Below are 22,665 nucleotides of genomic sequence, written 5' to 3' on the forward strand. Positions count from 1 at the left end.
CATTCATGTCAAGTTTGAATGTGTTTGATGGTTAGAGGAAAAAAATAAATAAGCAGGGACTAGATATAGCAAGTACATTTAGGCACAGACCAGCAACTTTATTTTATGATTGCACCATGTAAAATTGTTATTGTGATCCCTGGTGTGGGATCAATTTTCTGTAAATTCTTCATCTAGAAAGTCATCAATTTGGAGTGCAATTTCCCATAGGGTTTTTTCTATATAATACTTGATGATAACCAAGCTATCATAAATCAGTGTTGATGACAAAATAACACAGGGGTCATTTACAACTTCAAGCATAATTGTATTTGAGCAAATCTCACCAACCAGGCAGTAATTCCATGGTTCCCTCAGAGCCCTGCATTGTACTTGTATGTATATGTGTCTGATTTACATTAAAGTGCGAGCTCAGGTGTGTTAATTTTAACACATCAGCCCCAATTGCATCAGACGCTACTCCCATTGTCAAGTATAACCCTTTCCTATTGGTTTTTACTAATGTTTAATGTTTTTTTTTTTTGTAGTTTTAAAGCATGATGCTTCCAATTATGCATAGATATTTATCTGTAAACCTCATGTTCTGAGCACTCAAAATACAATTTTGCTTTTGTGTATTCATTTTGGAATTGTATATGATATGCCAGCAAGGGGTCAGCTCCAAGTATTTTGGGAGCCTTAAAACAGTGACTGCTGAGGTGTTTTTCCCTCTGTCCTTCCCCCTCTCTGCATAGATTATGGCCAAACCAAGCATCTTCAGTGTATACAACTTTAAAAGTGATATATGTTGTGTTGTAGATCAGCTATCAGCATTTGTTCTTTACTATCACTACAATGACAGAGAAGTACATATACTATGAATGGTATTTTAAGATGCATATATAGTATTAACTCACGCTGTACTCCAGATGTCTTGTTGTACATATGTTAAAGGTTACATGATCTTTTATCTCTGAAAGGATTAATTAATTATGAACTGTTTATTGACATTGCTGCATATATTAATTAAATGGCTGAATAGCTTAATGAACTGAATCTGCATTGAATAACCTGCTGCAACTTAATTCATGAACCATCTAATGGACATGCTTTGTTGCTCAATAAATCAATTGCAGCATTTTAAATGCTTATTAACTGTCACAGTTGCAATATTTGGTTGCACAATTTGTTAATGCTGCATTACCTGATTGAAGAGCTGCACCTATTCAGTTTTAAATTGACTATGTGACAGTGTAATTGATGCTGTTTTACTTGCTAATATAGACCTGAGTTGCACAACGTAATAAACTGATTTTTAAAGGCATTAGTATGTGCTCTAATGTGGTGTGTATGTGCCTTACAATAACTTAATGACTGTCAGATAGCCTCTCTTCTTCTAATCATAACACATGTAGGGGGAGTGTCAGATCTTAACAGCAAAACTTAATTTAATTTTGGGTATGATGTAGAGAGTGATATTCTGAGGCAATTTGCAAATGGTTTTCTTTTTTTTATTATTTGTGGTTTTTGAGTTAATAAGCCTTTAAATCTGCAGATCTCCAGTTTGCAATTTCAGCAATCTGGTTGCTAGGGTCCAGATTACCCTAGCAACCATGCATTGATTTGAATAAGAGACTGGAATATCAATAGGAGAGGCCCAAATAGAAAGACAAATAATAAAAAGTAGCAGTAAAAATACATTTGTAGCCTTAAAGAGCATTTGTTTTTGAATGGTCTCAGTGACCCCCATTTGAAAGCTGGAAAGAGTCAGAAGAAGAAGGCATATAATTCAAAAAATATAAAAAAGAAATAATGAAGACCTTAGTTGCTTAGAATTAGTTATTCTATAACATACTAATTAACTTAAATGTGAAGTAACTCCTTTAATTGTACAGGTATGGGACCTATTATCCAGAATGCTCCGGACCTGGGGTTTTCCAGATAACGGATCTTTCCGTAATTTGGAACTTCATACCTAAAGTCTACTAGAAAATAATTTAAACATTAAATAAACACAATAGGCTGGTTTGGCCTCCAGTAAGGATTAATTATATCTTAGTTTGGATAAGGTACAAGGTTCTGTTTTGTTATTACAGAGAAAAAGGAAATAATTTTTTAAAAATTGTGTTATTTGAATAAAATGGAGTCTATGGGAGATGACATTTCTGTAATTCAGAGCTTTCTGGATAACGTGTTTCTGGATAACAATTCCTATACCTGTATCTGTGTTTACCCGAGCCTGTTTTTAGTGGTGCCCAATAGCAAGTTAGACCTCTAGGTTAGGCATGCCATTGGTATCTAAACATATTATACATATTTATATTTGGTACAGGAGAAGCTTTATGTTACTTTTGAACTGAAAAAGGAATATTTGTATTCATTATTATAAAGAATTTTTATTTAAATAATAAAGCCTCATAACATATTCAAAATCTTCATAGTATTTGACAGTGAAACCATTGACTGAGACATTAAAAAAATGTGATTTTCAATCAAATCATTCATGTGTGGTGGCATAGGTCTCTGCTATTTCTTTGCATAATGAATTGCATATTTTTGAATTTTTAAAAAATGTGAAATCATATGACATAACCTCCCAGATTCAGTAGTAATATGTATTTCTCTTAAAAGAGGGTGAAGATGCCCATAGTATGTGAGTGATACAACGGGCTAGGACACTGAAAAGTTTAGGTTGAGATCTACACTTCTTTCTCCATTTGTCTACAAGTCAAACCTAGGCTGTGTGTTTACAGTGAATACCATACATTAGCTTTTAAAATTTATATCAGCTAAAATAATTACACAATACAAGGAGAATTGTGTCTTGTGTCTTTTAACTTGTGGACCATTTACAGATATTTTATAGGTAGTGTGAAATGGATTTTCCTATAAGACAGCCTGACCAAAATAAAAGCCATCTCTATATGTAATAAAAGGCACTAAGGGGGTTATTTATCGAAGTCCAATTTTATCTCAATGTGTTCTGCTGCAAACTCCGATCAAATCTGCTTGTTTTTTTTTACTCTTATTTATTATTAAATTTTCCCGAAAAATTTGCTTTGCAGGAAAAAAATCAGATTTTCACTATTTTTCCGCTAATTTTCGTGATTTTTTCGGATTTTTCACCTGAAAACTCAAATTTCATATTCTTTTTGCCCAAAAACTCAGAATACTCCAAAAACTTTGGTAAATCATAGCAATCAAAAAAGTTGTTTTTAAACAAAGTGACAGCAAAAGTAGTGTCTTTTATTACATAATCCCCATACTGCTAACCTGAGCAAAAATGAGTGAAATTACACCAAATGCATTGGCGTCAAGGGACATCTTTTCACTGTGTTTTTATAGCATCAAATGCATTGTAGTCAATGGGCATTTTTTTTTAATCAAGAATAGCCATTTTCCTGCATAAAAAAACACAACTGTTTCAGTGAAAACAAAATACAAAATTCTAGTGCAGATTCTTGTACCACAAATCTGTATCAGGCAAAAAAATTCACTCATGCCTTCAACTTTTTGGAAATGTTGATGCATATTAAACACATTCTGGTAGCTTGCTAAATCTGCAACTGCCCAAGATTTGATGTTGCATCTGATTGTTTGCTGGTTCAAGCTCATTAATGGTCACATATCTTCCTAGACTTTCTAAACTGCTGTTGTTGCCAGCTTATCAACAAGACACTCTTTCAGGACTCAGGTCCCTGGGTGGGTCAGTACAATAAGTGCCCTGCCTCAGCCCAGAGGGTCAGCCTCCTGTGAGAGACCAGCGTCATTACAGAATTGAGTGTGGCTTAAAAGCAGATTAATATGTATATCACAGTTATGAGTTTTGCTGATATACACATTGGCTTTTGCAGAGTCATATTGCTAAGTAATGAAATTGGGGGGACACAGATATCCTTTCAGTCAGATGACAAAGCAACAGCAGTGCTTAAAGGAATTTTTCAGTATAAAAATAAAAACTGGGTAAATGCATAGATTGGCTGTGCAAAATAAAAAATGTTTCTAATACAGTTAGTTAACCAAAAATGTAATGTATAAAAGCTGTTGTGACTGAATTTCTAACATAATAGCCATATATGGATCATAACTGTTGCTTTTGAATCTGAGCTGAATGCTGAGGATCAATTGCAAACTCACTGAACAGTTATGTCCCATGTGGCCTCCCTTAAAGTCGCTGACTAACTCAGAGTTAGAGAGCTGAAAAGCAGGAAGTTGTGTTCTATTCTGTTATGTTAGACATCCAGTCACTCCAGCCTTTATACATTACATTTTTGGCTAACTAACTAACTATATTAGAAACATTTTTTATTTTGCACAGCCTATCTATTTACACAGTTTTTATTTTTATACTGAACTGTTTCTTTAAGGTGAAGGCTCAGCTCCTGACTGGTTTGTTAAAACAGCAGAGCAGGTATATATAGATATATGTTTATATCAAATGGTAAGGTCATTGTTTTTGGAGTTGTTATGAGACTTGAAGAATTCTGGTTTTATGAACTGGTTGATAATAAAATCAGCTGCAGCCTTTTCCCCACCAAAACAACATTTGTCTTGTGTTTTTATTGTGTTAGTACATGTGTGTGCATGTGCGGTGCCTGTCCCATGCCTATACTCACCCAATATATAGTATAGAGATCTAATCCAACACACATGAATCACAACAAATATGATGTTTAAAATCTATGTTGGCTGTAAAGTTCCACACCATTGTTATTAGAATATAAAACTATAGGCATTAAACATTATAAATCTAAATACAATGTCACCAGGGCTCTTCTAAAAATATCTCTACATTACACGCTATGCTGCTTATAGCTGGAATGAAAACGTACCCTGTGTTTCCAGCGAACCTCTAAAATTGGAATAAGCGAATCAATAACCTACCTTGTTAGTCCCTATGTATTAAGGTTTCTGTTGGGGAGGACAACAGCAACCAGATTATACATTAAACACCAAACACAGAAGAATCCAATTTGCTGTAAATACTTGCAAATTATCTCCTGGGCTTTTCCATTTATTTGCTTTGAATCTTACAGTGAAGCTGAATATTTCTAATTGCAATCAGATGACTTTATGCAATGCTTTAACTTCATTGCTGTGCAGCCATTACCTTTTTCAATGTACCGTACCAGTAATGTCCAGGGAAAAAAAAATATCTCTTTGGACCCTGTAAAACTTGTTTTAGGCTTGTTTGGCTGGAGAAAGTAAAAGCCGCCATTGCAACAAAAATATGTAGATGTAGAGGTAGATGACAGATGTTTCCTATAGCATCATATATATATATCATATCATGTAAATACAGAAATGGTTTTATAGAGCATTTATATAGGTAGCAACCAATAAGATGTTTGCTTTTAAACAGGTGACCAGTAAATGTTTCCAGCTGATTGGCTGCTATGGGTTACTTCTCCTGGGCAAACGTAGTGCTTTTTATTACATAACCATGAAAGATTTTTATGTATCAATCATCTATAAATCCTACCATTTGTGTTGTTTCAGAAAACAAATACTGCACTTTTTAGATGCAGAAAGGGACATTTCGGTTTTGAAGGGGACCCTGAAGCCAGGTGACATCATTCATTATGTATTCGATCGAGACAGCACTATGAATATATCAAAAAACCTGTACGAACTTTTACCAAGAACTTCTCCTTTGAAGAATAAACACTTTAAGACGTGTGCCATCGTTGGAAACTCTGGAATTCTTCTCAACAGCGGCTGTGGGAAAGAGATTGACTCGCATGATTTTGTGATAAGGTAACACTGTAGTCTGCTTCGTGGACTCTAGCACTTGCACCCCTAGGTTCAGTAAATTCATTATAACATTATTAAAATAGAAGAAATGTCCCTTTTTTACTCTTTTCATTATTCTTCCACTGAATAATTTCCTGAATAATTTTCCTGATTTTGTATAGTAGCATGCTAGCCAATCTAAATCTTGTGGACGAGCAATCAGCAGCTTGGTAGACCTTAGTCCATCTTTCTCTGTGTGGCACTTGCTACCCACATCCTTCTGTGCTTCTGGTATAATCCATTAGGGCACGAGCACTGCTCATTTGTAATACATTCAGCACTCGTTCAAGGTGTCATGTTTAAGGCAGTTTATCCCAAATTTAAATTAAGCTCCATCTATGACTTTTATGGGCCATTTACTGATGACAGTGGTTAAAAAACACTATGGGGGTTATTTACTAAAATCCAAATTTATCTAATATTTTATTTATAAAAAACACAAGCAAACTTCCATGCCTGATTTTATCTTACTTGTTAATAAAAAAAAACTAGATTTAATCTGATCGTGGAAGAATTCGATAAATCTCGCTAGATTTTTCTGAGTTTTTGCCCGAAAACCCAGAAAAAGTCAGATTTTTGGGCTAAACCCAGCACAGACCAGGAAAACTTAAGGGACAAGGAAAGTAAAACTAAAGAAGTAAGCTACAAATGTTGTAAATTATGTTTTGGTCTTCTGTACCAGTCCAAGGCAACCACAGTCCTTTAGCAGTAAAGATCTGTGTCTCTAAAGATGCCCCAGTAGCTCCCCATCTTCTTTTCTGCTGATTCACTACACATGCTCTGTGCTGCTGTCACTAACTGAGCTTAGGGACTGACTCAAAATATACAATACACATAGAATATAAATGTCACAGTATAAAGCTGATTAGTAATTAATACAGATAATTACTATATGGCAGATCAGAAATCAGTGCAACTAGCCTCAGAATTTAATAATCAGCCCTGTAGCATCAGCTTGTATAACAGGCCAACCTTATTTTCTGCTGGATAATTTGTGACAACCCCTAAGCTTAGCTTCTCAACAGCTGCTCAGAGCCCACTGAGCATGTAAGTGTCACAGACACTTTCCAAGATGGTGACCCCCTGTGACAAGTTTGAAGTCCTGGATCATTGCTGCTATTGACAAGCTGAAATTTTAGGCTAGTGCAATAAGTTCAGTATATAAAACATGACATTTTTAGATGATGCTAGTTGTACTTTAAAGGGTTCCTTCTCCTTTAAAGTTGAAATAGGTCCCTCTCCCATTGACTTATATAGATGGCGGATTTTCGGATGTGGGCTTTTTGCAGCATTTGGGTATAATAAATCTCGAAAAATTCTAGATTTTTTTTTCCTCTAAAAATTAGAGTTTTCTAATGGAAAAAACTCAAAGTTTTCGTGATTTTTAACATTCAGAGCTTAAATGAGAAGGTAAGTAATTTTCCACTCATTGGTGCCAAAAGTTAGGCACCCCCGAGTGATTGTATTTAGTTAACGGACACCCCGGCCGGTGCTCCTATCATAAGAAAAACTGAACTGACCGGGGTTCTTCCAGCGAGCACCATGGAGCAATCCAATCCTCTTCCTGCTTCTTCTACTGCTCATGTGCAGCTACAGTTTTTAGCGGATAGGATCACTGACCCAGGGTGTCAGATAAAATACAATCACTTGGGGGTGCCTAACATTTGGCACCCCCAAGTGGAAAATGACTTTCCTTCTCCTTTAAAAAATAACCCCCTATATGTTAGCATATTTCATTTGGTGCCTCTAAGGAGTTAATAAGGTAACAAATCATTTTTGTCACCCATGTACATGCATGTCAATGTATAGAAATGTTCAGCTTGTATGTATGAAAAAAACTGATGTGCGGTTTATTATCTCCTGTAAATTATACATGTATTAGAAAATAATCAGGTTTTCCAATGACAATATAAAGACACAAGGCTCCAGCTGCGTGCTTGTAGGTAGGGCTCTGAGCTCCAAGGTGACTTGTGACACATTATTTGTTAGAATATATAAGATACAGTTTTGAAACATAATTAACAAGCCTGAACCTGCCTCCCCAGTGTGTAACCATCCTGCTGTTAAAACACCCTCAAGCCATCACAAGTATCGTTATTTGGAGGCTGCATCTCTGAATGTCATTTGTTGCTAGGCTTTAGTCTTTCAGCGCTGGCATAGTTGCACAAACTGCCAATCTCATGTCTTACCCTTAGCAACTTGAAGAGGCAGCTGGCTCTAACTGCTGTCATTGCAGCACTAAAACAGATTTTGCTCCAAAGATGTAGGATTTTAGCCGTAGCATTTCTAGAAAGATTACAATTCCACATTGTAGTAAGAAGCCTTCAGTCAGCCAGAAATGAGACAGTAGATTTGTCAGAGACAGAGCTTGATTTAAAGTGAGGTTAGGGCAGATGTTATACTGTTAATAAGATTCTTGTAAAGTTTTGTTTGACACTCAGTAAGTTGCTCATAAGATATCATTTATACAGTATTGCACTTTCATACAGTATAGGTAAAGTGATAGTCATTGTAGCATCTATTATACAGTCACAATAAACATATATGAGATAGAGAAGGAAGTAATAATGGATTTGGAATAATCATATTAAAAAAAAAAATGTTTACTTTTCTGGTAAATTTGTTGGAATGTTGCAATTCCAGTATTTATGTAATATTGCTACCAATATTCCAACCAACAGTTATCTGCACCCTTAACAAAATGAAGTGAATGTTGAGTGAATAAATGACTTATCTAATAAAAACAATGTAATTTCTTATATTGAAGGAGGAAATTGGCCAGAAAGAGTGGTAGAATCTTGCACCACCCTCTAACATACCTAGATAAAGTGCTGAACTGTTTATAAGGAAGAACATCTAATACACAGCTTTCTTTAATGATATAAATAAAAGAATAAAGTTAAAAGCATAATGCCTGTATATTCACGTGATGATGCCACCAACAATAGTTACCAAATTAGCACTGGAGGAGTGTGTCCAGATCTGTCAGCTCCCAGTGCAAGGTCACTGCTGAAAAATATTATTATGGGAGAGGTAATATCTACAACCAAAAGCTTTACTAGGGAAAACAGGCAACAGGAATAGTATATTATTGTCAGAAACTACCCCCCCCCCATGTGAGGTTGGTAGGTTGGATCCTATGTGCTGTGTAACCAAGTTAAAAAGTAAGTAAATAAGATTTAATGCAATAGCAAAATATAAAAATAAAGTCAAGTCAATACTGACCAGTGATTTGAAATCAAAAGGCAAAATAACACAAAGTCCTTCAGTAGGCGAGGATCTGGTAAGGGACAATCAAGAGCGGATCCATGAAGCAGGAGGTGGTCGAGACAGGCAGCAATCAAGCATAAGTCCGTGGAAAAGGCAGAAGTCAGAGCCGGGAAATGAACAAGTACGAGTATTCAGGCAGAGAAGGAACTTAGTCTGGAGTCAAAACAAAAATAAGCATGGACCAAGGTCACCAAAGTGATATCAATGATCCAGCAAAGGGAGGCAGAGCCAGAAAGGGACTTGCTTATATAGGCCCATAATGACCAGATTGTAGACACCTGGCCTTAATGAGAATGAAGGTGGAGACAAAAGAGAGAAGCAGAGAAAACAACTGTCTATATGGACAGCCTTAAAGTTTGAACTCTAACAGGGGAATGTAATAAAAGTCACAAAGAGCAAAACAATTCGCACCAATAAGACTAAAAATCCACATCTCGCAATGTAATATTGTTCCTTAAACTGTTATTGCATTGCGAATTTTAATTGCGCATTGCGAATTTTAATTGCGCACACATAAGAAGTGCTTGAAGGTGTAATCTTTTGGAGCAAACATAACGACTTTTTCAATAATAAGTTTTATTACATTGACTGCGCATTGGCGCAAAATATAAAATTCGCAAACGGTCTTTGCTGTCGGAAGTGGTCGCTAAACAGTTCCCGGGCTCGCAAAAGCTATATTAAATTCGCACAAAGCTAAATTTGTTCGCACAAAGGCATAACTTTTCGCATTGCGAATAGTTTTTCAGTTAGCGATTTTTATTACATTCCCCCGTTAATGCCTCTAGTTGCTCAGCAGTATAGTACACTCTCTGAAAACCATACAGGCCAGGGTTTGAATTTCTAAGAGTCCAGACAAGTATACAGTATATGTATTTATCTTGAAACATTTCTGTTATATGAAAGGGGAGCTATATTGCACCCGTGTTCTTACCCATAGCAACAATCCAAATATCTGATTTCATTTTCAGCCTGTTCAATGCTAATCGCTGAGTGGGAGGTGCATGGCATCTTTCAGATATGGAAGCGCTTTTGTTATACTATACATATAGGGGGTTATTTCCCCCAAAAAATGAATTTGGTTTTTTTTCAGTGGTTTGCACTCAAAAACTCTATCAATTTGAGCTATTCAAGTTTGAGTATTTGAGTTTTCCCCCCTATTGCATTCATTCAAGTTTTTTACATTCAAGTTTTTTCATAAATAAACATTCGAGTTCTGAGTTTATTCGAGTAGAAAAAACTTCACAAACTCAACCTTTGATAAATGTTGTAAGAGGGCAGGTTGGGGTATGAAATAAACTGCCCCAAAATTTACTTTATAACTGTTTACCCTCTACAGGTCGTAGATTCAAGATCTCAGGTTTAAGTCTAGTCTCCTGGGGAATCATATTGTCTACCAATGTTTAATACCAGATCTTGGCTGACAATAAAATTGTTAAAAAGTTCGCAAATACTATTATTGTTATAATATACTTACATGGAAAAGGCTACACATTTTTGTACTTGAAAATATAAATAATAATACAGTAGTAAAAGTTTTACAAATGCAAACAGAAGCAGAGAATTTGTGCTAAATCCTTCTACAGGTATGGGACCTGTTATCCAGAATGCTCAGGATCTGGGGTTTTCCAAATAACAGACATTTCCATAATTTGGATCTTCATATTTGTGGGGGCACATTTACTAAGCTCGAGTGAAGGATTCGAATGAAAAAACTTCGAATTTCGAAGTTTTTTTTTTTGGCTACTTCGACCATCGAATTGGCTACTTCGACCTTCAACTATGACTCCGACTTAGAATCGAACGATTCAAACCAAAAATTGTTCGACTATTCGACCATTAGATAGATAGTTAGATCAATGGTTTTTCCTTCGATCGTTCGAACTAAATGCGGTAAATCCTTCGGCTTCGATATTCGAAGTCGAGGGATTTTACTTCAATGGTCGAATATCGAGGGTTAATTAACCCTCGATATTCGACCAATAGTAAATGTGCCCCACAGTCTGCTAGAAAATCAAGCAAAGATTAAACACAATAGGCTGGTTTTGCTTCCAATAAGAATTATTATATTTTTGTTTGGATCAAGTACAAGGTACTGTTTTGTTATTAAAGAGAAATAATTTAAAAAATTTGGATTATTTGGATAAAATTAAGTCTATGGGAGATGGCCTCTCTGTAATTCAGAGCTTTCTGGATAATGGATCCAATATATTTAGTATTATACCAAACAATGTAAGGAAATGTGAAAGTGGGAGATAGCCAGAACTTTTAACTATACATTTCAGTTGTTAATATAAAATAGAGTTTAGTGGGCAGATTATACATTTATATTTATTTTTTTATGAAAACAACAAAATATTTGACCCAATTTATACAGATAAAATCATTATTATGCTAATTAAGGCTTTGGCTGTGCTGGCAAAAATTTTCATTCAGAACCAGATTTTGGAAAGATAATTGTTTTTGTAATGATGATTATTTATCGGAAACCATCTATTATTTTCTGGCACGCTGAGCCAGGCTGTGTGTTTCACAACCTGCTGGCAAACGGTAATAAATATAAAACGCATCCTTGCCAAGGGACTCTTTGTGGAGTAAAGCGTTACATGGCGTATCTGTTTTGGAAAGTAAAGAGCAGGAGAGAGCCTGATACACACACAATACAATTAAACTCTCTGAAAAATGTTTTTTTATGGGCTTCTCCGAAGTAAGAACAGAATTGGCTCCCAGCTGTCATCATAAGGGACTATTAAATTATTCTCCCGCTGATACCAGCTGTTAATACATTCTCAGTTTCCTCCTATTCAACAGGTGCAAGGTAGAACTGTGTAAGCTTACAGTATTTATGGGTTCACACTATGCATATAAACTGCAACAGTATGCAGTGAAAGCATCATTGTAGCAAATTCCTGTTTCTTATTTTTCACTTCCTAAAAAGCCCCTTATGAAATATAATATTATACAGATATAGGAAAGTATGGACTCCCTATTATAATATGTAAGAATATTAGAAGTCACAGATTCTGTGACCATATAAATTAGGGATGCGCTGAATCTACTATCTTGGATTCTGCCGAACCCCCAAATCCTTAGCGAAAGATTCGTCCGAATACCGAACCAAACCCGAATCCTTATTTACATATGAAAATTATGGGTGGGAAGGGGAAAATGTTTTTTACTTCCTTGTTTTGTGACAAAAAGTCCTGCAGTTTCTCTGCATATGCAAATTAGGATTCAGATTCAGTTCGGCCGGGCAGAAAGATTCGGCCGAATCAAGCTGAAAAAGGCAGAATCCTGGCCGAATCCCAAACCAAATCCTGGATTCAGTGCATCCCTAATATAAATGCACAACATTGCTTCCCTTCTAATATCCTTATTGTTTACAGCAGGGGTTACGTTGTGTGACCAAGGTCATTACTAAGCAATACTTATATAGACATTTTTGCATATGATTCATATTGTGTATTATTATGATTATTATCATTGTGTATTATGATCCATATTTTGGAGACATTTACATGTATAGTTAGGATATATAATTGTAGATGTCTACAGTAGCAGAAATCATCCCTCTGGTCTTCTTTTGTGCATTGTACTTGCACAGTGAAATATAAATCATGTTAAAAAAAAACTTATTTATTAGTGTCCACGTTTGTTAGAGAGGTACAGATAGGGTATTCCTATTCAATGCAGTTGAAAACAATTGGTTCTTTTTCAGATGTAATTTGGCCCCTGTTGAAGAGTATGCTAAAGATGTTGGCACGAAGACCAATCTAGTAACCATGAACCCTTCGGTTGTGCAACGTGCCTTTGAGGACCTGGTCAATGATACATGGAAAGACAAATTCTTGCAGCGTTTGAAAAGTTTGAATGAAAGCATCTTGTGGATCCCCGCATTTATGGCCAAGGGCGGAGAGGAAAGAGTGGAGTGGGTGAATGACCTGATCATCAAGCATCATATTAATGTGCACACGGCCTATCCTTCTCTACGTCTCCTACACGCAGTTAGAGGGTAAGGCCTTCTTAGGCAATTTACAGTTATAGTCTGTATTTAGTTACAATATGTAATTTATTTAGTCTACAACTGTGTTTCGGAATAAATGGCTTGAATGTGACAGTCCTGGTATTTTTTTCTGCTCGGCATTTATATTTATTATGGATATTTAAATGTACAAATTCACTATCCCAGTGCATTAAAAGCTGTCCAGGAGATGATGAAACATTCAGAAGAGGAAAATATTTCAAGCCAGAGTTGTTTCTATTATCTAATAATAAATTAGGAGCTGCAGACAGTGCCAAACGCTAAGCCCTTGCAGTACACAATAGTGACAGAGTTCAGAATTATATACAGGTATAGGACCTATTATGCAGAATGTTCGGGACATGGGGCTTTCCAGATAATGGATCTTTCTGTAATTTGGATCTTCTCCTAGAAAATTATGTAAACATTAAATAAACCCAATAGGCTGGTTTTGCTTCCAATAAGGATTCATTATATCTTAGTTGGGATCAAGAACAAAGTAAGTTGTTATTATTACAGAAAAAAAGGAAATAATGTTTTAAAATTTGGATTATTTGGATAAAAAGGAGGCAATGGGATATGGCCTTTCCGTAATTTGGAACTTTTGGGATAACGGGTTTCCCTTGTATGGATATTGTATGGATATTTACAGCTAGAGGAAGGAGCAAATATCCAAATGAAAGGACTATAACTGCAAGAAGCTAACCTACTGGAAATTATACAAGAAGAGACTTTGTTGATCTCTTCAGGAGAGGAGCATATTGCTCAGAGTCACCAATATCATTCATTAGACTGGAAAGACTACATGACATAAATTAAGATTAGGCCACTGATTCAACCCCCAGTTTTTAATGTTGGACAGCAATGCATTCTGATGTTTATGGCACTATGCATCTGCAGTAAATTGGCAGTTTTCACATTGTGCCCTGTATTTACATATCTCCTGAGATCTCTCATGATCAATATTTTACAATATGATTTTTTTTTCAACTTTTTCCACTGTTAGTCTTTGGTCTGAACTTGGGTGTTGGATTAGGATTTGATCAGCGCTGCAGTTCAACAGGATTTCTAGAAGCTACATCTGGCAGTACTGTTATTTTATTGAGGAGCATGAGGCCACATAGCACCTAGCTGATTTCACAAGTACAATTTATGATCTCTTCAGAATGATGAGAACAGAATTTGTTGTAGCTCCTTGGTCCTGCTGATTCTTTTGCACATTTTTATTACTGGCTTTTCAACTCCCCAGTGTTGTCCCTAAGGTCCTGATTATGCATAGCTGTTCACCTCCTTTATATGGTGCCTCACACTTACAAATATATATTATTTGTCCCTCCAACATCCTGTTGGTGACAGATTTGAAGGTTCCCTAGAGCACTGGTTTCTGGTAAAGTTTGGTCCTTGATTAGTTACAATATGTAAATAGCAGCAGAGAATGCAGGTGAGAATGATGAGTTCAGGCCCCGAATTTATATTTATCAGTCAGTAGAATAATGTAAATGTTGCGGAATACTGGAATTTTTCCGTATTTTTCTTTTAATGTCTATTTCTAGTGAACAAAAAGGTCATAAAATTCAAATGTTATTCCATAATAAATAGTCCTTTGGAAACCTATGTATGGAGACTAAGGGGCAAATTCACTAAGATTCGTAGTTGCGCCAAGCGTAACTTTGCCGCACTTCGCCACACTTCACCAGGCGTAGTTTCGCCAGCGCTTCGCAAATTCACTAAAATCTGAAGTTGCGCTCAGGGGTAGCGTAAGGTTGCCAAGTTGCGCTAGCGTTGATTCGCTAAGAGAAGCTACGCTAGCGATGGTTAATTTGCATACGGCATCAAATTCAAATTTCAATGGAGGAATATGTAGAATCACTACAAATGCCTGGGAAACCTTCAAAACATCAAATAAAAATTGTATTTTGCCCTAAACATGTGCCCACTGTCTAGGTAAGTTGCCATGAGTCAGGAAATGTAGGGGGGAAGGAGGGGAGCCCCAAAAAATTTTTCGATCTTTTTCAGCCTATCACCCATAATGTAGAAAACACGCCAGCGTTTTTTGGGACTTAGACAAAATTTTAACTTTTTTTGAAGCAATCCCTATCTACTCTATTGCGCTTCGCCAGGTCTGAGGTGGCGAAGGAAGTCTAGCGTAAAAGGTAGCGTTCAGTACACTGCGCGCGTTAGTGAATTTGCATAGTTACGTCCGTAGCGAAAATTCGCCAGCCGTAAGGGTGCGAAGTAACACTAGCGAATCTACGCCGGCGTTCGTTAGTGAATTTGCACAGTAACGAAAATGCCAAACGCTAGCGAAGTAACGCTAGTGTTCGGCGCTTCAGCGCTTAGTGAATTTGCCCCTTAGAGATTATATAAATGTTATTACTCTAAAGTGAACTACGGTGTGACAAAATTCTCACTTCTCATTCCTTAAAAAGGTGAAGTACATTTCTTTAGCACTTTCACAAGAAAATAGAATTTTATAAACTCTGAATTTTATTATAGACATGTTTTCTTTTGTTTTGTTAATCAAAACATCTGTATAGACAATGCCATGCCATGTTTCTGTCAGCCTTCTGCACACAGATTTTTACCAAAAAATGATTTCTCCCTTTTATTAATAGTCCAATATCACTCCCACGAATACAACCCTTGGTGGTGTTTCATTGCATTAAAATAACACATTTAGGGGCAGATTTATCAAGGGTCGAATTTCGAAGTGGGAAATACTTTGAAATTCGACCATCGAATTTAAATACTTAGAATTCGAAGGTTTTTCAGCAAATTTGGCAATCCTGCGATCGAATAATAATCGTCCTTCTAATCGAACGATTCGAAGGATTTCAGCAATTTCAGCGATCGATTGAACTATTTTTATTCGATGTGTAAAGACTTGGAAAAAGTCCGCATAGGCTAACATAGCAATTCGGCTGGTTTAATTTGGCGAACTATTGAAGTCGAAGTTTTTTTAAAGAGACAGTACTTCAATTATCGAATGTTCGAATATTCGAACTATTTTACTTCAAATCTAATTCAAAGTAAATTCGAAGTCGTATTATCCTATTTAATGGTCGAAGTATCCAAAAAATTACTTTGAATTTCAAATTTTTTAACTTCTAAAATTCCCTCTAATTCACTTCGACCCTTAATAAATCTGCCCCTAACTATCTATCATATGCTCATCCATTATTAGCAGCAATCCACCATATCACTATGCTCTATTTTAGAGACTTATCCTATATACAAAAGAGGACTTATCCCCCTATCCCGTTGCACTGTAGAAATTTAGACACAATGTATTACAGTAAAAAGCAATATTTATTAATAACCATGCTAGTGAAACAAATTAAAACATATTTAAAAACCAACAGCGCTGCTGGAAACAAAAAACGGGGAATACCCTGATGTTAATTAGTGATCACTATTTTCCATACTGGTTGAAAAACCTTGCGTAAGTAAAAAATGTGGTTGGAGCAGTGTAGATGGTTTAGTAAAACGTATTAAATGTGAACTCCCGGCAAAGACCACATTAAGGGCATATGTGCCAAAATGTCCCTTCTTCTCTGTATAAGAACTATATCCCAAGCAGGGTAGGGGCTGGCTCCCCTTGCAAGTCCCTCAGCGGAAGCCCCTTGAGCCGAGGTTAAATGCAGGGTAAGTAAGGAGTTAGCTGTAGCAAACGCTGGATCCAGTGTAGTAGCCTAAAGGCTATATATGCAGAACCCCAGTTCAGTATGCCAGCAAAAGGTTTCCTATACTTGCCCTTGTGTGGATATCGTCCGTGGTGTGGGACGCTCACAAATATCCGTCAGATCATCCCCGGGATAAAAACTGCATCCAATCCGCAAGGGAAAAACACCGCTTTGAGCCCAGCAGCGCCGAACTGCTCGACAGCTGTTTCGCCACGAAAGTGGCTTTGTCAAGAGATTGATCTCTTTGCTACAGCTAACTCCTTACTTACCCTGCATTTAACCTCGGCTCAAGGGGCTTCCGCTGAGGGACTTGCAAGGGGAGCCAGCCCCTACCCTGCTTGGGATATAGTTCTTATACAGAGAAGAAGGGACATTTTGGCACATATGCCCTTAATGTGGTCTTTGCCGGGAGTTCACATTTAATACGTTTTACTAAACCATCTACACTGCTCCAACCACATTTTTTACTTACGCAAGGTTTTTCAACCAGTATGGAAAATAGTGATCACTAATTAACATCAGGGTATTCCCCGTTTTTTGTTTCCAGCAGCGCTGTTGGTTTTTAAATATGTTTTAATTTGTTTCACTAGCATGGTTATTAATAAATATTGCTTTTTACTGTAATACATTGTGTCTAAATTTCTACAGTGCAACGGGATAGGGGGATAAGTCCTCTTTTGTATATAGGATAATTGCTTTAAATGTGGCGGACACCCCTCCCCCCTTGCACTGATACATAATTGAATGCTGGCGCAACTGTGGATGTCTGCTTCTTTTAACCCGGCGTTCTAATCTATTTTAGAGACTAGTCTTCCTGAATTATATTCTGACTCATTTGCAGAAATGTAAGTAAAGTTGTAAATGGAAAAAAAACCTTAGATAAGAACAAAAATGAGCATTTCACAATGCAGTATTCTGTTAGTTATTTCTCTGCAAATTTTAATTGCCTATAACATTTTAAAACCTGCTTGATGATGGTGCATTATTTGGCACAGAAATACATTTTTCAGTAAGAAATGTTATCAAATACACTGTAAACAGGCACAAACTATAAAACATGCAATCTTTTTGTTTATTATTGGTAAATGGTCGCTAAATTATTTCCAGGGTTTGCAAAATACTTGTTTTCTGTTGAAATTTTTCAGAAAAAGAACTTGTTACAAGTATTGCTTGTTTTGTATTCCAGTTCTCAAAACAAATCTATTTCTGCATAATTGGGCAAACCATTTGTCAGGTATAAGAGGGTTAAACTCTTGCCTTTCCCTTCCTTAACCCTTTCTAATACCTGAGCATGAAGTGAAGCAACTCTAAACCTCTGGAGTTTATCGGTGAATATAATATCGTTTGCCAATAAGAATAACAGTAATGGTAACAGTGTTATCAAGAATCGAAATATGTTGACAGACAATTTTAAGATATTAAATTATAAGAGATAAATGGTGCATATCCAATTTGATAAGACCCTCCCCCTGAGGAATTCCAAATCATAAATAGAATTTAAGCTTCAGCCCAAGGAAACCTCCCTTCCTTCCATTTCCTCATTTATTAGTTGCATTTATTTCCCTTACAATTGCCTAATCATTTAAACGGAATGCATTTTTGCTCAGAGCATTTAGGAAAGTGTTCTCATGATCTACACAACAAATCAAAGTATGTTATAAAACTGGAAAGGATCCAGATGTTCTCAGATAGCAAATCATTTCCCTTGCTTGTGTACAAGTAATAATCCTACAAAAAATAATAAGCAGCCTAAACACTCATTTAGCCGCTGAAAGATTATTTTTTGCAAAAAGCTAAAGCCCATCGTTACTAAAAAGACTTCAGGTGGAAGAAACTTAGGGGCACATTTAACAAATAAAGTAGGGGAATCCTGAGGGGTTCCCAGGAATTCAGTGTTCTCCCCTATTTATCAAAACTTTACTGATGTAGCCAATTAACACTTTTACTAAAGCTGATTCATCAGAATGCATTCCGCTGCTTTGAAGTGTCAAACACCATTTTGTTCTATGGAGTTATGGTGCTCAGTGCTGCTCAGCAGCTGTCTGAATTCTCACTCCTTAATATACATACTCGATAATAAAAAGAGGGACAAAAAAATTAGCCGCGTGTAGCGTGGCCACACCCCCATGTTGATTTTACAAAATTTGGCAGGTTATTAAAGTTTGAACAAATCTCAGTTATTACAGTTTTGCTAATGAAGGTGAATTCCCCTTTAAGCCGTGAGTCTTAACTTTTCCCAAGAGCCCTGTTATCGTATATTGTCTTATCTTATATTGTTACAATTACTTATTTGCTTATCTCAAAATTGCTACAACGTATCTTATTTGATCCCTGGAGGCTGTTCTGGACTCTCTGCCAAAAGCCAATTAAGTTAGAAACTTTGTTTCTTTTTCTGGCTGTTCAGTGCAGAGAAAGTCTGGTTTTTCCAGTATAAACACGGGAGTGCAGATTGAGCTGTCAAAAGAGGCATGACTATATACTGCATGCAGATCTTTACTGCTAAAGGGTTGTGGTTGGCTTGGGTTGGTACAGAAGCTCAAAACATAATGTACAACATTTCTAGCCTACAGGTACTTCTTTATTTAGGCTTTACTTTTCCTTTAAGGCTAGGACCACACAGTTCAGGTCCATTCCTCTGCTCCTGCCCTTCTGCACACTGTGCCTGCACCTGGAAACATTACCTCTACTTAGGTTTGGTAATGGGTGAATTCACGTTTCCTGGCTGTAGATACTTGAGAATTAATGCCACTGTCCTAAAATTATTGTGAATTAAATGTGTTATCTGAAGGTCCATGACAATATCAATGGTTATCTTTCTATAGTGTGAGTGTGAAGGTGTCATGGTGGGTGTTTAGCATGTGACACTATAGATGGATAGGAAGTATATATCTGCTGCTCAATGCAAACTCTGTTTAAGACTGGCACTGAGCATTCACGCAAATTGCCCATCACCCCTAGCACTTATGGAATGGTATGAGAGATTTCCAAGCATAGAAATCCATACTGCTCAAACAGGCACTCCCTCACTCTGACTGGCACCAGCACTCTCACAACACTAATCACATTACAATCTCACACAAAAAATGTAACAAAATATATTCTCACACGTTTTTATACTTGGAGGCTAGGACCTGAGCTCTTAAACAGGCACTCTATCGCCAGGCAACAATTCGCTCTAGCGAATGGACGTTACTCCGCAAATTCACTAAGATGCGGATTTTACTGAACATTACCTCTTTCGCCAGACTTGCCTTCTCCAGCTCAGACCAGGCGAAGTGCACTGGAGTGTATAGATCTTCCTCAATCTTCTGTTACTTACATCATAAAGCTGGCGTCTTTTCCTTTTTTCAGGGTGATAGCCTGCAAAAGTCCTTAAAAATTTTTGTGGGTAACCATGTTCCCCCATACATTTTCTAACATATGGAACATAAACTATACAGTGGCTCATGTGTAGGGCATTATAACTACTCTATTTTCCCTGGACTTGTGTAAGTTAATGTATTTTCTGCAACATATATGTTCATTCAACTTTACATTTCCCACCGTATGCAGATTAGCCTGAGCACAAGACCTCAAATTTGCGAATTTGTGCTAGGCAGAAATGAACGCTAGCGCATCTTCGCTTTGAGTTGCTTGCATTGCCGAAGTAACGTCATTGAAAACTCGCCAGCGACCGCCGCCCAGGCGTTGCGAGTGAAGTGTGGCAATGGGTGTGAAGCAGTCACTGGTGACTTTTCGGTCACTGGCGACTTTTCGCCCTTGAGTAAATCTGCCCTAAAAAGTCTGCAGAGAGCAGACTCGTGTTGCTCACTAACTAACCCATCTCCCTGCCAACTTGTGCTGCTGCTACGCTTTCTGGAGAGCAGTGTGGAGGGGGTATTTCTAGTACTATAGAGGTAACTGACGACTTCCTCTATAGTTATGCCATTGAACTTACATACACACACTCACAAATAGGTGCACTTCCGAACACTCTATGGGGTATATTCAGGGGTGTTCCTGGCCCCTCCTCCGCACTCACCGTCCTGGGGGGTCCATGAGGGCTGCGGAGGGGGCCAGGACGCTAGCGCAGAGAGCATAATTGCTCTCTCTGCGCTAGAAGAGCCAAATTTCCAGTTTGAAAAACAGGCTCAGGAGCAGCGTTTTTGCCACCCTTGGTACCTAGTGGGGCACAGCAGCCTGAAGTGAGTTGCTCAACTTGCCTCATTGGTGGAGCGTCCCTTGGTATATTTATCAAAAAGTTCAGTTAGAGATCACCACAGTCTGCTACAGTGAAATACCGCCTCTCTCCATTCATTTCTATGGGATTTTTAAAGGCGTATTTATCAAAGAGTGAACTTTCATCCATTTATAAATACTCGGTTTGTACTAGATATGGATAAATATTTGGGACAATCCAATACAATATAAATACTCTTTTAAAAATCCCATATAAATGAATGGAGAGTGGCGGAACTTCACTGTAGCAGACTGTGGTGATCTCTAACTTCACTTTTTGATAAATATACCCTTATGGTGGGGTGGCCACAGGTTTATGTGCTCTAAACCAAAGCACAATGACCTGCAGTAATTCACTGATGCTGGAAGGCGTGGTTCAAATGAAAGAAAAATTGCAGATTGCCTATGTTTTTTGCTCTTCCTGCTTTCCAGCTTGTAAATGACCCCTATTATGTTTGACTCAAACTAGAGATCAAAGGTACACATACTATGCACTTACTCTTACACAATGCACATAATAAGTCTCTTATTTCCCCAGTCATACATGTCAGTAAGGAAATATTGGCATATATGTGTGTTCCATGTCTAGTATGGAAATTGGATCCTGAAACCTGTAAATAAATGCCAGTATGGAACTGTTAGCATATATGGGTACATATTATTTGCCAGTATGGATAGATGTGACAGTGTGTATTGTCTAGCACTCAAACACCAGTACTAAAATTGAATATACAGAGTACATGAAGATAAACAACACATGGAATTTTGTCAACTCTTCTACTAATAGAATGGCTGTGCTATATGGTCTCTTCCCGCTCTTCACCTGTAACAATCACCCAAAATACCCTAGGGAACAGGGAGTCAGTGAGAAATGACCCATGGACAAATGGGAATTCTATAAGGGTGATTCACTCAACCTATTTTGCATTTCTCCAAAGTTACATTCAAATCCGTACTTGCTAAATTAACTTTCAATTTTTTAAGAGAAACAGGAATTGGAAAAATGTAAATGGTTATACCTCAGGACAGCGGGAGAAATGCGTAATTATCCATTGTTTCAATACAAAAACTGCAAGTGCTTTTCTCATCTATCATATTTAGTAACATGACTTGAATTATTAGGTTTTTCACTCATGTTTCTTTATTGCCCTGCGTCCTGTCTTGCCTAACTCCTGCCGTGGCCACGGTTTCCATGTTAGAAAATGAAGCCAAGGAAGCACGATTTTTGTTAGCAAGATGAACGAAAGAGAAGAATTGCTCCTATGTGTGTTCCATTTCTCTGAATAGACCATATAAATAGCTTCAAATATATAGTTTGCCAAATAATGCCCGAGAGTTTGAGTACATTCTGGAATGAACTGGCTTTAATGTGAGCACTACAGGCCAGAAATTGTTTGATTTCTGTGCTTTTCTTGCCCAGTGTAACTGAGTGTATCTAGCAACAGGAGACTATACAAGTCATACGATGCATTAGCTTAAGGTCCTATCTTAGTACAGAGGTGAGGCAATTTATTCTGGGAGCCTTAAGGATATATGAGGCTTTTCAGCCAGTAACTGCTTTTCCTGTTTCTATTGAATAGTTCTACTCTAATAGGCTCTTTAAACAAGCATGCTTCTAGCGTGGCCTTGTGCTGTATCCTGCAGGCCTCTTGTATCTAATAGTATTCATGCTGGACTTGCACCACACAGTTTTCTGTTTATCTG

The 22,665-nt window shown here is 37.1% G+C and overlaps 1 protein-coding gene across 1 annotated transcript in view; it reads left to right on the top strand.

Moving 5' to 3' along the window:
* Nucleotides 1-22,665, top strand: part of st8sia2.L (ST8 alpha-N-acetyl-neuraminide alpha-2,8-sialyltransferase 2 L homeolog) — a 99,165-nt gene that overhangs the window by 64,661 nt on the left and 11,839 nt on the right. Inside the window, exons 4-5 of the mRNA XM_041586867.1 lie at nt 5,479-5,736; nt 12,758-13,051. Coding sequence (XP_041442801.1) covers nt 5,479-5,736; nt 12,758-13,051 — 552 coding nt within the window. The remainder of the gene's footprint in view (nt 1-5,478; nt 5,737-12,757; nt 13,052-22,665) is intronic.

The sequence above is a fragment of the Xenopus laevis genome, chromosome 3L (genome assembly GCF_017654675.1).
Source record: "Xenopus laevis strain J_2021 chromosome 3L, Xenopus_laevis_v10.1, whole genome shotgun sequence".
Classification (NCBI taxonomy): domain Eukaryota; kingdom Metazoa; phylum Chordata; class Amphibia; order Anura; family Pipidae; genus Xenopus; species Xenopus laevis.